Here is a 16104-nt window from a genome sequence, read left to right as displayed (position 1 = left end):
CAGCACAACTACTTGAAAATGTCAGTAAGGAATGGAAAAAAAGGAGAATTATTTGACACAATTTATTTAGACTTCTTAAAGTTCTTCAGCCAGACCATGAGCTTCTACTAAAGCTAAGCAGGTACAGAGCGAGATCTGTACCTTTAATAAAAGGTATTCCTGGAAGGCTTAAAACATTAGGGTTACACGGTCGATTTTCATCGTGGCAAAGTGTTAACAGTGTAGTTTGTGGTGTGGTACAGTTCTTCACTGTAGCAACAAAACAAATGGGTGACAATTATTGAGGCTAATGAGGATGGGTGAAGATTGTGAGGAATGTCAGAGACACCAGAAAAATACAGGCTAATGGACAAAGCACTGGAGAACTGAATGTTTATTTAACATGTGGAGCTAAACCCAGATCTATTTACAATTAATCTATACATCTGTTCAGCCAAGAAAGGGACCAGGGGTTGTTTTATGCAGCTCAGTGGAAATTTCTGCACAACTTACACTTGAGAGGCATGTCTGTAACGATCATTGTGCGTATATTTGATCCTTGGGACTGCCTCTACCGAGCGCTCTGGGGACTGGCTGCCCGTCTGGAAAGCAGTATTAGAGAGCTAGAGAGAATTGGGAAGAGCATCAGAAGTGATCAGGAGGCTTGGCAAAACCCTCTATGAGGAGACAGATCTACAAGGCTAGGATTATCTGCCTTAGTGGGAACGTAAAAAGTGTATACAGTAAAGAGCTGGAGAAGGCAGAAGGGCATGCCCCTAACTGCATGTGAAATTAAAAACTGATAAGAGAGTACTTACATGATGTATTGTGCTGAGAAACTGTAGCACTGCTGTCACTGTTGGTCAGGCCAAGATTTTAAGATTGCTAACGGGGCTGGATATTTATGTGGCTACCGGGAGTACCCAGCGTTGTAATTCATTGCCGGCTGTTTGGCAGGAATACCCAGCCCGTGTTGAGCCAGTCTTTATGAGGTGTGCGGCCTGCCGGCTGCCCCTCGCCCCAGGGCCGGGCCCCAGGGAGCGGGGATGCCCCGGAGGACCCGGGGGTGAGCGGGGCTGGGCAGGGGAGAGGTCGGGCGCTCGGGGGCCGTGGAGCCCCCACGGGGGCAGGTCGGGCTCCGCGGGGATGGCACCGCGGCGGACGCGGTGACAAGAAGGACAGACTGGGGGCAGGCCGGGCCCGCGGGGCGGTGGGGGGGGGTCAGCGGCGCGGCCCCTGCGGGCCATGGGCGGCGGTTGCCGGGGCCGCGGGGGCGGGCTGTCTGCCGGAAGCACCGGCGGCGGCGGCGGCGGATGGAGGCTGAGCCGGAGCGAGCGGAGGCGCCGCGGCGGGGGGGCGTCGCCGGGGTGAGCGGGCCCGGGGCGCGGCGAGGCCTCTTTGCGGCCCGCGGCGCTTGCTTAGCCGTTTTCGGTCGCGGGGCGCGAGCGGCCGCCTGGGGGCCGGCCCGGGGATCCCGGCCTCTCTGAGCAGGGCGCCGGGGTCTTTAACGCCGCCGGCCCGTTTGCAGGCGAGCAGGACGAGCGCGGCCAGGGGAGCCTCGGGGCTGGGCTCAGGGACGGCAGTCTGCACCGCACGGCGGCGGAGGCGGGGAAATGATGTCGTCCGTCCCCCGAGAGGCCTGTCCGGGCTTTCCGTGGGTATCGCCGCGGGGTTCGGCATCTGAGGGACGCCGTGCAGCAGGAGGGTCAGGGCAGCCCGCGGCTGCGATCGAGGAGCGTGACCCACGCACCGGCCGCGGGCTGGGAGGCGGCTGCAGGGTTAACACCTGCAGCTGATAACCCCTGTGCACTGTTTAGGGAAACGCCTCATCGCAGGGCATAGCATAACGGTAGAGCTGTTGCTTGCGTTTTTCTTTCTGCTCTGAAGCAGCTTTTGTCAGTAACCGTGTGCCCTCTGCTCCTTCATGTTTCCCCCTGCGCTACAGGTACTAAAGATGGGCCGTCGAGCCCGCCAGGACTTCTTTCCAGATGAAAATCTCAGCAGGAAGAATTCCCTGTCTGCTTCTCTTGGAGAGGTGGGTGTCTTGTCAGGAGAACCTGTCTGTAATCCTGCTGGTGTCTCCAGCAGAGGATTCTTTGTTTCTCTGAGATTCTTTCCCAGGTGGTGTGCTGTGTCCTTTGAAGTTTGTCCTTTTTGCTGCGCCCCATGTGACTACCCTTTCCTGGTATTGCCTTCTGCATGATGTGTAGTTTTCACGCAGCATCATATATGGGGCCACAGTTTCTCATGTGTGAGGTATGGAGAGTAGCATCAAACAGGATATGGGCCTCTCCCTCCTGTACGTGCATATCTTCCATGGGAATTAAAATATGAGCAGGCACATCATTTTCTGACCAGTTTCACCACTACCATGGTGGCAAGACAGAGTACAGGTAAGCAGATGTCTTACTTTTGCACTTTGCTTTTGCTAAAGCCAGAGTACAGTATCCGAGATGGTCAGTATCAAGTTTGTTTAGTGACACTCTTTTTCCCTTTCCTCCGTGCACAGGCTACAAAGGTCATGCCAGGAGCCAGCTTTGCAGCATCTGAGACTTTGTCTTGTGGGTAATAACATGCAAACTCAGTTCCCACTTGGCTTTGGAAAAAAACTTGTGTTCAGAGTCTGTTCTTATCAGTACATCTTCAAAAGGTCTGGAACCCCTCTTTCACAGGAGAGTGAGGCAACATCCTCTAATACCCAGAAGGATGAGATCTGAACCCTTTTGATTCACTTCCTTGCTTAGTGCTGCAGAGTGCTCAAATTCTAATTGGAAGTTTGCTCTCTGATGTTAGCATGGCTTCTGCACAGGCATCTCCTGCTGGAAGGAGCACCTATCAAGAAACGACATACAGGTTTTCTCCCTGACACCTTCAGATGGACAAAAGAGTTGTCAGATTTCCACCTTATTGACAGCGATGTTTGTTTAAATGAGGTGATACTTAGCTTTTTGCAATGCCAGTAGTGGTCTCCAGCATACCATATTCTTGGTATCTTTAAACTGCAAACCCACTTTGCCCTGCTGTCCACCCTGGCACCAGCTGTGTGCTTGAAGCTACTGCACTCAGAGCCCTGGGACCCTCTGCCTTGGGAGTCGCAACTCCCAGATCCTCTGTGTGTTGACAAAACTCTCTATTACATTGAGTAGTTGTGTCCCAGCCATCTGTGCTGAAATGATTTGGCGGGGGGGGGGGTATTTCCTTGAAGTCCCTGCGATGCTGTTGACGATACGCTGTTGCGGCTTGGGTTACAATAAGCCTTTTTTTTCTGGAGAAAGTGTGCTCTTTTCTCTTGATAGGCTTAATGGAGAATCATCTCCTGCCTATGCATTCTCCTCTCCCCGGGTATGCTATAGGAGTTCAGGACGCATTCCGTGAGGCAGTTTGCAGAAGGCATAATTTAAGAAATCAAAATAAGCATAGGCCTCATAGGTAAAGAAAGTCTTAAAGAAACCAGCTGGTGGTTTAAGTGGGTGTAATTGTTGGTTAGCCTCCAGATTAGGGTGGCTCACTGTCAGATTGTTCTCTTACTGGAACTGGCTGTCCTAGTTCATGGACTGACTCCCTGGTTAGAAAGAGACCAGGGTGTGATGTAGGGGTACAGCTGACTGACTGTAACTTACTGCAGTTGTAATTGGTGTCTCTCACATCATAGCCATTATAATAGCTGTGAAGAGACTGTAAAGGCTCCAGACCTTGGGCACCCCTGGAGAGGGCTAAGAAATAGTTACAGTCTTCTGTTTGAAAGCGGTGAGCTTTTCAGCAGCAGAAGGGTGAGGCCTTCCACGCCTTACAAGATTCAAATATGTTATTACTGGATCTTAACCACCAGGAAGAAACGTTTGTGTCAATAGTCTCCCTTCAGACAGTTCTTTGTTGCTAAATGTTGCTGTTAACTGAAAACCTTGGAGCTACTGGAGAAGAGACAAAATCCACTATAAATAAGCCTCAGTCTTTTCCTTTGCTCCAGAATTGGAGGTCTTTCATACATGATCATATTTGATACCAAAGTGAGCATTTAATAGAACTAATATTGTTTTTCCCTTTGCCCGAGATTGGCAATCACCTTTTACTTTTCTGGAAGCTTGGCCTTGGCTTGCCTCCAGGTGGTGGGGTCAGCTGTTACAATGGATGTCTCATTCAGCCATCTGGTCATCTTGAAACCTTTTCAAGGAACCTTCCCAAAAGAAACGCAAAATTAAAAAAAAAAAAAGAAATCAGTACTTTTTTCTGGAACTGGCAGTAGTGGAGGAGGCCCCATGTAATTTATTTCACCATAGGAGGTTTTAGTCTTATTACTGATTTTGAAGACAAAGGGGTTTATCTGAAACCTCTGCTATATTCACACCTTCATGTGCAGTTTCACATTCAGGATGGTGATTCTCTCCTCAGTAGTTCCTCAGGGTTTCAAAACTTTTAAGATTCACCTTGACTTTTTTTTTTTTTTAAATTCCATGTCAATCTACCCAGTTTCCACCCAGCTCAAATTTCTGCTATGGACATACCATTTGTGATATTGTTCTGGTCTTTTCATGACACCAGGAACCATCCAGGAAGCGTTTTCCAGTCAGAGCAGCTTGCTTGAAGGAAGCAAAAAGTACCTGTCTATCCGTGTCTCAACATTTGGGCTTATTACAAGGAAATTCACTTGGAGGGCTGAACAACTATTTAACATAATTAAAAAGATCTATTTTGAAGTCAATAGTCAAATCATTTGACTTGGAGCATAGATCTCAGGTTACTGCTGATCTCTCCTTGACCTGGACTCTGTCTTCCAAAAGAGACTCCAAACAATGGTACATCTCCTCAAGTGTGTGTCTTCTCTCACAAATGTGTTGTTAAAACCTCCTTCCCTAGGGCACAACTGCAATCGCTTGTGCCGTACAGCCTAATACTTCCCCCAAGCTCTATGAAAACAGTATGGTATCTTAGGATCTTTTCAGTGCCTGTTGTGTGTATGTATCTCCCACAATACGTTCCTTAACTGTAGTGGTGTATCTGTAACTCCTCTGCCCAAATCTCTATTTGATAATTCCCATTTCTTTGTGGAAGTATCTGCATTACCTTCAAATTGAGACCTCTGTCTCCTCAAGGGGCTTACTAATGGTCACAAAGCTCACAGGCTGCCATCTGACATGCAGAGCATTCCTGCCTTTTCAGAAGTACAAGTACTAACAAACAACACTGCAGCTATGTATTATTTCATGAGGCAAGAAGGAACATGATTATTTGCTGGAATTGGTGCAGTCAGCATCCTGCTGCAGCAATGGCTGTGAGTCCTCATGGCCTTTAGAGCTCTTTGGCAAATGGGCAGGCACTTCTTGGGCACCCAGGGGAATATGCCGTAAATGGGAATTCCTAGAGATAAGTCTGCTCATTGCATGCCAGGACTCCACATTTCAAACATTCATTTTCAGAGGGGTAATGTAGCCATTTTTCCATTAGGAGGCCTTTCCCATCCCCTGGCTTGATGTGTTACTTTTTACTCATCTTGATGCTATCAAGTTTTTGACAAAATGGGACAAATTCAAGCTGGTCATGTTATTTGTATAATGGGAGGGGCAGATCATATAATGAGATCTGTTGAAGATCTTTGCTGTCCCATCCTACCAAGACTTCTGGACACTTCTATAGAATAAAAGTCAGACTTTTTCCTGGCTCTAACATCACTACATCCAACAGCCTGAATGCTGGCTTGATGACATCCATCAAAAGAAGCTGTTTGGCCACGTTTGGAGCTCTTGAGGAGATTGATTTGGAAAGCTGAGTGGAAAAGCCTTTTTTTAAAATATATCAGCAATTTTTTCCTTTTCTGTGTCTCCTCTCAGCAAGAGTGAACTATTTGCTGTTTTGTAAGAAATTGGTGTGCAAAAATATTTTCATGTTATCCTGCTTCCACAGTCTGTTTTCTCTTCATCCTACAGTGATGGAATTCCCCTGGGATCTTGCTCAAGACTTCGCTGGGTTTTTACCTCTTACAGTCTCAATGTGATATTGTCAGTGTCCCTCTGGCAACATTTGTAGATCCTTTGAGTGGAGACTGGCAATATGTCAGCCTAAAGGATGAGGGTTTTCCAGGCTGTGTTGAGAATCTCTCCACACAGGTAGGACAGGGTCACTTCCACTTTATGTCAGGGTTTGTCCAAAATCATCTGATTTACCTTCTGGTTCCGTTACCCACGTTTCACTAAAGCCTGGGGAAAGGCTTTGTGCTTTCACTTCTGTGAGAGTATTCTCTTCTTTTATTGTCCTACCTAGTATTTGTAAGCTTGCCTGTGTAGTTGTGGTCCTTGGGTGATAGTTAAAAACTGAGTATTTCTGTGCTGTAAAAAATACCTTATTCAGACAAGGTTCATGTAGACAAACAAAAGCTTGGGCCGCCTCCACTGCATATTGGAAGGATGTTTCCACAGGTGAATTTTGCAAAGCGGCTATTTGGATTTCCACCACCCAGCTACAAACACTCCTGGCAGTGATTCTTTAGGCTGACATCCAGGCATCGTTTAAACAGGACTCTGGTTATCTAACCTGAGTGAATAAACAACTGCAAATCAATTGCTGAGGGTGAAATCCACGCAGAAGATTGCTCGAAGAAGTGGTTATTTAAATGCTTTTCCAACATGTGTTGTCCAGCTGGATTTTCTTCTGTACTACTGCGAGTCCTATACCACTTGGGCTCCATACATTCAGAGAATCTTAGGTCATGTTGGGCTCTGCAGAAGCCTTTCTGCTCTCAGGTGTGGGAACAAGAGGGTCCCTGGCTGACAGATACACACTTTCAGATTTTACCAGTTGGATGAATCTGATTTCATTTTTGCTGCTTACTGATATGGACACTTCTGTACCCCAGCTGCCCTAACCTGCATGTAGCCTTCCTCTGCTCCTGTCATGGTAAGACTGTAAAACCAGATGACAGTGCAGACACTAAGTGGACTCAGATACTAAACCACTTTAATCAGAGATATATGCAATTTATTAATCACATGGCTTCCCTGTTCCACAAGAGAGATGCTGCAGTCCAGAAGAAAAGTCAGGTGGATTAGTGTAGTGGTTCCAGCCATCCAGTGTGTACTCGTGGTGCAGGGCTGTGGAGTACCCTAGTTTCTCTCCCAGAGTGATTCTGAACACTAGGATTGCATAGAGATTACCAGGTTCTTAATTGCCTCCTTCTTGCATTTGGTGCCTAATGACTGGTTGTCACCACTTCTGGTGCTAGCAGTCTGCTCATCGGAAGGGTTCTCAACCAGTTTGTAACTTTCACAGTGATTAACAGGCTGTTTTCCTTGAGTTACTCATCTACCCTGTAACTAAGCTACTCCCTTATATCATAGGCTTAGCTGAAGTTCATCTGCTAAAGGTAACACTGTTGTCAGCTAGGCCTATCTTATGCTAACTGCTATAGCTCCTTCTCCCAGTGGAGGATCTGATCTTGACTTGAGAAACAGAGCTCCTGTAAAAAGGGCTGTAGCCTGCTACGGTGTATAACGCTCAGTATGACCAGTCCAGCATCATTTCAGGTCTTTGGCATGGTTGAGATCTTATTCATACAAATCTTTCTAGTGTCCTACACACCTAAATAATTTGGGTTTTCTCATGCTATAGGGAGAAGGAACTAAGCCTTCTCACCTCTTGCTGTTATTCGTAGGTTTTTTTCCTTTATTATGCCTTTCAAGGGTCTGATTGCTAGCAGACTTTCCTGCTGTTGCAGTCAAACATGCATGCTTTATAGTACCATAGTTGGTGTATGCATAAATGATTGTGGATATAAAATCTCACAGCGCTGGGATCAGCTTTGTACTTTGTTCAAGTGGATAAGGTTGCAAAGCATGTGCTGTGGGACAGCCATTCATGTCAATCTTCAAGCTATTTTGTGCAGTGTGCAGGCTCCCGTAGTTCTTCCTTTTAACTTCTTTCTCTCTTTTTTCCTCCTAATTCTTCTAGGATGAAGACCCTGAGGAAAAGGTTGACCATGTAAGACTAGAGGCTTTCTAGGTAGTTGCTGGCTCCTCTGAAAGGGACTAGAAGGACTAACCTATTTGTGTGTCAAGAGAGTATCTTAAGAGGGGACTCTTGTATTGAAGAATAAGACAAAGTTTGTCTCAGATGCAGTGCCTTTCCTGCATCCTCTGTTCCTATTGCTGACAGGTTTTTTATTGTCTTTGTAACAGCTGCTCTTATCAGCTGCTGCATCTTGTTCTGAGGTCACAGATATATATGTGGCCATTGGAAAGATACTCTATTTTCATTTAAAAGTCAGGACAGCAATTAGCTAATAGAGTACAAAACCTGACTGAGCCTAGATTTGCTGTCCAGTATGGTTAGCTTGCTCCCATAACATGAAAACTTGTCCTTAGGGATTATGGAGTCTTGCTGGTCCCTGGAGGAGAAGGCCAGCCAGTAGTAACAAGAATGTGTGCCTTTGTATTTTCTATGAGTCTTTCCTTTTTATTGCACCAGCACTGGAATGCTAATGTCTGTGGTTAATAGGATGGCATAGTGCTTCTTACCAGGCTCCTGTTATGCAGAGAAAGGGAATACACATACACTTTCTCATCCTGCAGCAAAGCTAAAATATGTCTCAGCATTCATTTGACATTAGAAGCCAGGGTGGTGCTGTTCAGAACAACCGGAGAACTAGTACCTGTTTCTGTTAAAGTCTTTGGGCTAATTGCCTTGCACTCTTCCTAACCATGGAGTTGGTGTTGCCCAATTTTTCCTGGGTGGAGTTGCTCTCTGTGTGTGTTAAACAATTAAAGCATCCTCTCCTGTACTCCTAATTCCTTCTGCTGAAGCACCAGCCAAGTAGTGGTAGCATAGTAGATCAATTTGTGAACTTTAAAGCCCAGAAAAGAAAAAAGATGCTGTATCGTGCATCTCATTAATTCTGGCCTCAGAAGGGTATGCTCATCACAAGGAGTCAAGACTATTCAGATTAGCTCAGTTTTCTCTTGGTAGTGCTAGAGATGATATTGTAGGAAAGATCCACTGGGTTTATTCATCAGTGATGGATGGTTCAGGACTATGCCCAGAGCACTTTTCCATTTATCAGGCAAAGAGACCTCCCGCTGATGGGTATAGTTTTGGGGACTGCTTACCCAATAGAAATTTTTCCTGATAATTGATCTAATCTCCCCCGCCCCTCCACTGGAACCAATCCTTACAGTCATTTCACTGGAACTAATTCCACCTCCATACTGTGCCCTAAATGATTGATTCCCAAGGTCTGCTGTACTGAGTGGTGGCTGGTCACATGCCACAGGTGCCTTCTTGCTGCTGGCTGCTAAATTTCATTAAAATAACTAAACTGGTGTGACTCTTCTGCATGAGCAATTGTTGTTGCTTCAGGGATGTTATGCAATGGTGCCTGGCAAGGAGATTTTCCTTAGTATGAAGTGATCCCTGCTTTGAAAGCCCTCTTGTTTGGATAATTCCTGCACCCTTTATTCCAGCTTATGTTCTTAAGCATTACAGTCGCACTTTATAGTATTTTTCCATTTGTAAATGCCTGTGAAGGGTAACAAAATGGTTGACTGTGCATTCAGAAATCTGACTGATCAGTAAGCTGCTTGTAACTTATAATACTATATGCTTACAAACTTCTGTTAATTGTATCATGTCTCTTCCAAACCAATTATTAGTGGAACTTTATATTATAAAGTGTGATCCAAAACTTGTTGCAGTATATCCCTCCCTTAGTCATTGCCTGGCCAAGCTGAAATACTTGGCTTCTTGAATCATTTGTCCGAAGTTGGCCCCTTCTTCCCCCTGATGGCTCATGTAACCCTTCTCTGAACTCCCTGTGGGCTCTGCTGAGTGTTACAATCTGAACTCTTCCTGGATTTGGTCCCTTTTCTCTTGCTGCGCTGAAGATGCTTTGTGGCTGCCTGAGTACTAGCAGCCAGCCCCATCTGGGCTGTTGATGTGAATGTACCTGCTGAAGTCCTGCTCTCCAGCCATCTGCCTGCTCCGAGACTTGTTTTGCATCCCCTGGCAAACCACTCATCTTGGATCTGAATTTTTGCCAGTTGAATCACTCATTTGGCTGCACCTTCCAAGGCTGGGACATTTAGCCAAAGGCTGTAAGGCTGATCAATGGTATAATAAAGGGTGTATCCTAATATCTCAGTTAATTTGCAGAGGCAAAATAGGCAGGAGCCAGTATGAACATGGCTGTGAGCCAAGATTTTGCTGGGTTCTCTTCCTGGCTTTGCCACAGATTTGCTTTGGGGCCTTGGAGAAGTCCCTCCTCTAGTTTGCTTTAGTTCCTGTCTGAAAGGAGGGCTAGAGCTTTATGCAGGAGAACTGTGGAGATTCCCTAAACTGGGATCCACATGGGGATTTAGATGCGTTATCCTCATAGCAAAATCTACAGCCTGTATTAGGTGCCTGTGTAGTATGTAGACAATCTCAGGATGGGCCTGTGGATCTACTAAGGTGGTAAAGAGTGGCTGGGGACTGCAGTGTGTCTGAAACCCTGTCCTGCAGAGTTCTGGCACCTCCCTGAGAGCTCTGGGAGCATGTGTCCCTGCACTAGCAGTGAGTGATCCTGATCCCCCCCATCTTCTATTTTGTAGCCTTCAGCAGTGGAACAGGGCTTTTCCTTGCCTTCGGGGACCTCCAGGGCTGGAGGTGTTCATTTTGATGTTGAAGCCACATGCTTTATAAGTAAAGATTAAACCCACCATCTCCTTTCCAAGCTGGAAGATACTGATTTTATTCTCCTCCTGAAAGATGTATCAAGTAATGTTTCCCACCTTCCTAGAGAATATTATACGTAATGACAAAGCTGTGACCTGTTCTGTGTCTGAGAAGGCTCTCAGTACTTTATCCTGAAGCTGCGTCTGCTTTGCAAAAAGGAACTGAAAGAATTTTTGGGCTGAAGGAGGGACTTTCTAACTGAAGGCAACAACATTTGAGCAGGAAGACATCTGTTCCAGCCCTAATGAGTCCAGCTGGGACGTTGTTCTCCAGTTGTTTTGGTAGACATGCAATGGGTAGTCTCAGGGTCCTTCATGGACTAAAGCAGGGAGAACACCTGATTTCTGACACTTAACTAGGTGGATGCTGACCTCTGTGGTTCTATATCACTCTAACATTTAAGTGATGATATGCTTTAAGGCAACAATTGGAAAGAGGATTTGAGGATCTGACCTTTCCACAGGGGGGGAACCAAGTCCTTCTGTAGTTCTAGTGCCCAGTGCTTTTAAGACAATTCGGGTGGAGAAACAAGCTGTTACTTTTTAGGTTAAGAGGGCATGTCAGGAACAATTGTTTTCACTGAATGTTTGTTGGACAAACAAAGTTTAAGTACCTGAAATGTGAAGCCAATTGTGGACTTAACATTGCAAAGTGGGGTTGTTTGAGTGAAGTGTATTTGCATCCTAAAATACAGTGCAAGTGATGCAGAGATCCCCCAGTGAGAAGCAACCTGCCCTGTACCTGGGGAGGTACCAGCTTGGTTACCAGAAGTACCTAAAGCTAGACTGTTTCCAGACTTGAGCTGACTCACATAGATCCTGCTTGCAGGTGTGTCTGCACCTGTGGTGTAGACATGCCCTGGGGCTTTATATGATCAGGGCCTTTAATCAGGGTGGTATTTTCCTGACCCAGTTCTTACCCTTGCACAGTGGTTGGCATCCAGCTCCAAACTCTCATTCCATTGTCTGGTCTGGTCTGGATCTGTGCAGCAGCCACCTCCCAAGTGCTCTTCCCCACATCCCCTGAAACTTAGACACGTGCAACTGAGGAGCTCAGCACTGGCTGCACTCAGCTGGGTGCTTACTGGGGGACCTTTTTTCTGTTAAAATAATCACAGTGGTTTAGGCACTGACCAGCCACTCTAGTTCAGAGACTTCATGACCTAAGTAGTCGTAATTGTAATGCAGTCCCTTACAGCCCTTTTTGTATCTACAACTGCCATTGCAGTAAGATCTACAGAATGTTGGGGTGTGACTGGAACAAACAGTTCCTATCCCAAAGACCTTACAGTCTGACTGCGTTGTTTTTTTCTAGCATTCTGTTCTCCCCTGTGATCTTCAGCTTGTAGAAGAGCCCTCACCAGGGGCTAGCTGCATTTTATATATGGCATGTTGCCAGAGTTTTGCCTTCTTAGGCATGCAATTGGGAGTGGGATGGACTGGTAGTAGATAGCTTTTGAAGCAACTGGCATCTCTGAGAACCTGGGAGGGTTCTCTGAGGCAGAATTTCCCGTAGCTGTTGCCCACTGTGAATGCCCTCCCATTTGCGTGTTTGTCCTGGGCTGAGCTGAATTTGTCCCTCTATGTCCCAGTGTTTGTCATGTTTGGATTCTTGCATTCTGCTAATAGACACCCTCCACCAAAGGGAACCAGCATTCAAGGAAGCACTGGCTTTTTTACCTGCTTCCATTTTACAGGGATTGCTTCTTTTTTCCCAGTGGTCTTCTAGTTGCTTGTAGAAATGCTGGACTCCCAGCCTGTTCCTGGGGATCGCTCAGCTGGAAGTTGGCCAGATTCTCCAGGAGGAATCTCAAAAATGCAGCTGAACTTTTGTTCCCTAATTAGGCCAACTTCCCCAGTGTGAGCCCCAGCACTGCATGGCCTGGAGCTCCCCAAGGCCTTGTGCTGCCTTTCTCCTGTGCACCCCAAGTGGCTGGCCAGCAGGGCAGTTATTTTCAGCTTTCTGAGGTTATCTACTAGCCTTTTGATGACATCTGCTGAAATAACATTTCTAGTCAGCCATGTTTCCCAGCCTTTCTAGTAGTATCCTCCCTATTTGGCTACCTTGATATGGATTAGGGACAATCCCATCAAAAATAATTTTATTAAAAGCTTTCCCTTTTCCACACATTTTTCATGCTTTGAGTGCTCCTGGTCCCGCCTGAAGGCAACAAAAGAACTGTAGGAGTGGCGGAGATGGATGGGAACATGTCTGACAATATGTAGCACAAGGTAGTAGCAAATCCTTTGAGAGATATTCATGCCTAGGAGGGCTGGAGGGGTACCACCTTGTAGCCGTGGGTTGTGAGAGGGTTCTACCTGGTTCTCAGAGAATCAGATTGTTGTGTGCTGCTTCACTGTTTTCATGCAGGGGAGAGCAGTAACTCTTGAGACAGGTTAAGGTGCCAAATGCTGCAATATGACAGCTTTCCTAGCAGGTGCACATGTAAGCCAACTAGGTAGCTGACCATTGCTTTGGGGAAGAAATTCTTGATAGCCGTTTAACAATATGAGCTGCCCCTTTATCTGCTGTGATAGATGACAGAGAATATTTGAAGCCCCTCTAGAACTTTTTCTGTCTCAGTAACACTTTCCGTAGTAAAGGAAGGTCAGTGACCATGAAAAAGGACAGTTTGTGGGTGAAATGGAAATCCAGTATTTTCTGCTAGGCATTTAAGACACGTAGAAGTCCTTGGAGGGGATTCGTTAAAATAAGATGCACTACTTGAACCATCTGTGGACATGATAAAGAGGGCTAGCACAAATGGGCTGTTCTTTGCAAAAAGCTGAGGCTTGTATAGATCTGGGAATTGAGCTGTTTTTAATATCATATACACTCTGAGATTGGTATAGATTGTAAGTGTTAATGTGGCTGCTTGGAAGCAGTGGGGCTATTTGACTTACAGCTCCTTAACTGGCAGCAGTCAAAACTAATTCATCAGGCCTGTTTGTGGAGATTTGCTTTTCGTCAGTCAGGGGAGCCTCAGGCAACTTGCTGAAGAAGAGGAAACTCAAGACTGGCCATACTTCTTTCATTCTGCTCCATGGTGAATATTGGATAAAAACAAGGCACCTACATACCGTATAAAATCTCACAGTGTTTGTATATAGGCGGAACATAGATCCCACACATTTTAGGAGATGTATTACATGACAGAAAAGTTGTATGTCCTCTGTTGCACTCTGTCAATGTCACTTGAGTCCCTGCACAGAGTTCTTGCAGTTTCAAAGGAGTTGTCATGTTGATGAAGGTAAGTTAATCCATAATTTCAGACCTCCCTGAGAATCTGAGGGACCCAACATGTCTGTAATCTGCCTGTGTCATGGTAGGTCCTAAAAGAAACTTTGCTGGACTCTCAGGATCCACAGACATGCAGAGGAGTTGCTTCCATGAGGGAAGCAACATCCAACTAGCACCTTCAAAACTGCAGACATGATCTGACAAGTGGCCTGGAAATTTCTGCCTTAATGGGGAAGCCAAATTAGAATTCTACATCTGTCTGATAAGAAAGGGCCTGACTGCAGGTAAAGAAGAAGGTAGAGCTTCTACTTTAATGCAGGAGAAATGGAATTCAGGCCAGTCATTTTTCAAAGGGAGAGATAAAATACTGATTATGGTGGTAGTATGAAAGTGTTTGTAAAGAAGGTGCCCTGAGAAATACTGGAAAAGTGCCATCACAAAAATGGTGAACTGAATTTCTGAGAAAAAATAAAACAAAAAGCCCAGATCATGGCAATGTTCCTTGAAAAAGTGACGATCTGCGGAAACTAAGGTAGAGAAAATCTTCTGAAGATAAATAACTGACAAAACATAAGTGGAAAAGCAAACCACAGCAAGCAAGTGGTTAGTTAATGCTGTGAATGAGACTGAGTAGCAAGAGCTGAGAGAGAACATTGTTGTCAGGAGCTGGTGGAATCTCAGTGTTTTGAACACCAAACTGTTTGGAGGTATAGTTTAGCTTTGCATTTGGGAACATACATAAAAATCTTGCCCAAGATACAACACATAGGTACCAACAGGTTCTGATTTTTTTAAAGCCCCTGGTCTTCTTCACCAAAAAGGTGTGTTCAGGAGCACATTTGCTCCATTACAGAAGAGCAATGTCCTCTGTTTCTGCTCTGCCCCCTCTGAGGTTGACGTTCTTCCCACTTTCTGCCTCAAGCTCTTGCTTGCAGCTGCAATGTCCCTACCTGTCACCATATTATGGCAATGCTCGACATTGCATTCTCAGTTGTAAAGTATGCTGAGGTTTTGGAAATGTGAGAGTATATGAAGGTAAGTTTATTTACTTGACAAAAGTGCATGTGGCATGTGACCTTATTATGGCACTTTCCAAGCAACTAACAAAGAAAAGCTATTTATCCTCAGCTGACAGTTAACATTGCCTTTCCTGTCGCTAGTGCTCCTGTAGGCAGTTCAAAAGGAATTACCTGATTTATTGTGAGAGGAATAAAAGACCTGTAGATCTATGTGAGGTGTTTGTCAGGGTCTGACAGACATTCATGGTTGCCTAGTGTATATGATCAATGGGAAGATGTTATAACATTGGCAAGACATTGGAATCAAACCCCTAGAAGCCATGGAGATGTGCCCTGTGCAAAGACTGGGGCAGTCATTCTCGTCACCCTCTGATCTGGAGTGTTCCACTTGAGATATCTTTGATCTGAAGGCTAGTTTTGATGATGAGGGAATTAAATTGCAGGTGCATTGGAATGCCCTGGAGATGTTGCATTTTCCGTCAGTCATATGGCCCAGGTTCTTTGGTGACATTTGTGTAACTCTGTGCACCTTTGTGAGGAGTTGTGAGGCTGTGTTGGGAACATGGCCTGCTGGCTATCAGAGGGATGGTGTGGGGGGAGGAGGGAGGAGGCCTGTTTGCATGGGAAGGATCCGTGTGGGAGGGAGCATGTTTCTGAGGTAGGGGTGTGTGTAATGGGAATAGGGATGTTTATGTGGGCATGCACGGCCATATGTGGTGTGTTTTTCCCCTTTTTCCTGGGCTCTGGGTGTGTCCAGATCAACTGAATTCAAAATGCTCCTTTTTTGGCACTGTAGCCTCTTCTCTGGTTTGGCATCTTAAGAATCTGGGGGAATCATTTAAAGATCAGAAAACTCCATTCACTTGGGCCCCTGAAGGCTTCACATTCTGTGACATGGTCATTCCAGTCGACTGAGCTCTGTCCCCTGCGGATGAGCCCATATAAGGAGGCTGTTTCCTGCGTTTCACGCTCCCTGCCTGTCCCTCTGCCCTCCTGTGCTCCCTTTGCTGAAGAAAGCTGGTATTTTGGGACTGCAGCTCCTGCCTCATTCCTGCTCCCTGTTTATTTTTGGAGGATGACTATTTTTGCTCCTATCAGGCAGCTATGCAGGGTCATGCCCCCTCCTTGCAGCAGGCAGCAGCTGCCCCTGGCAGGGTCTCTTAATTTCCCA

At 45.9% G+C, this 16104-nt stretch overlaps 1 protein-coding gene across 5 annotated transcripts in view; it reads left to right on the top strand.

Annotated features, from left to right (window-relative positions):
• Window positions 1-947: 947 nt before the first annotated feature.
• The window catches only part of IFT43 (intraflagellar transport 43), a 46058-nt gene continuing 30901 nt past the window's right edge, over window positions 948-16104 (top strand). The window contains exons 1-3 of one of the 5 annotated variants that reach the window (XM_075753842.1): window positions 948-1045; window positions 1925-2014; window positions 7918-7947. In XM_075753842.1, the coding sequence (XP_075609957.1) occupies window positions 1934-2014; window positions 7918-7947 (111 nt within the window). In that variant the 5' untranslated portion in view covers window positions 948-1045; window positions 1925-1933. Of the gene's footprint in view, window positions 1046-1232; window positions 1347-1611; window positions 1634-1924; window positions 2015-7917; window positions 7948-16104 lie in introns of those variants that run through there. The other 4 variants (XM_075753839.1, XM_075753843.1, XM_075753840.1 and 1 more) reach the window with 4 other exon arrangements.

The sequence above is a fragment of the Balearica regulorum genome, chromosome 5, assembly GCF_011004875.1.
Source record: "Balearica regulorum gibbericeps isolate bBalReg1 chromosome 5, bBalReg1.pri, whole genome shotgun sequence".
NCBI classification, from domain to species: domain Eukaryota; kingdom Metazoa; phylum Chordata; class Aves; order Gruiformes; family Gruidae; genus Balearica; species Balearica regulorum.
Note: the sequence above shows the minus strand (reverse complement) of the source record. Positions and strands in the feature narration are given on the sequence as shown.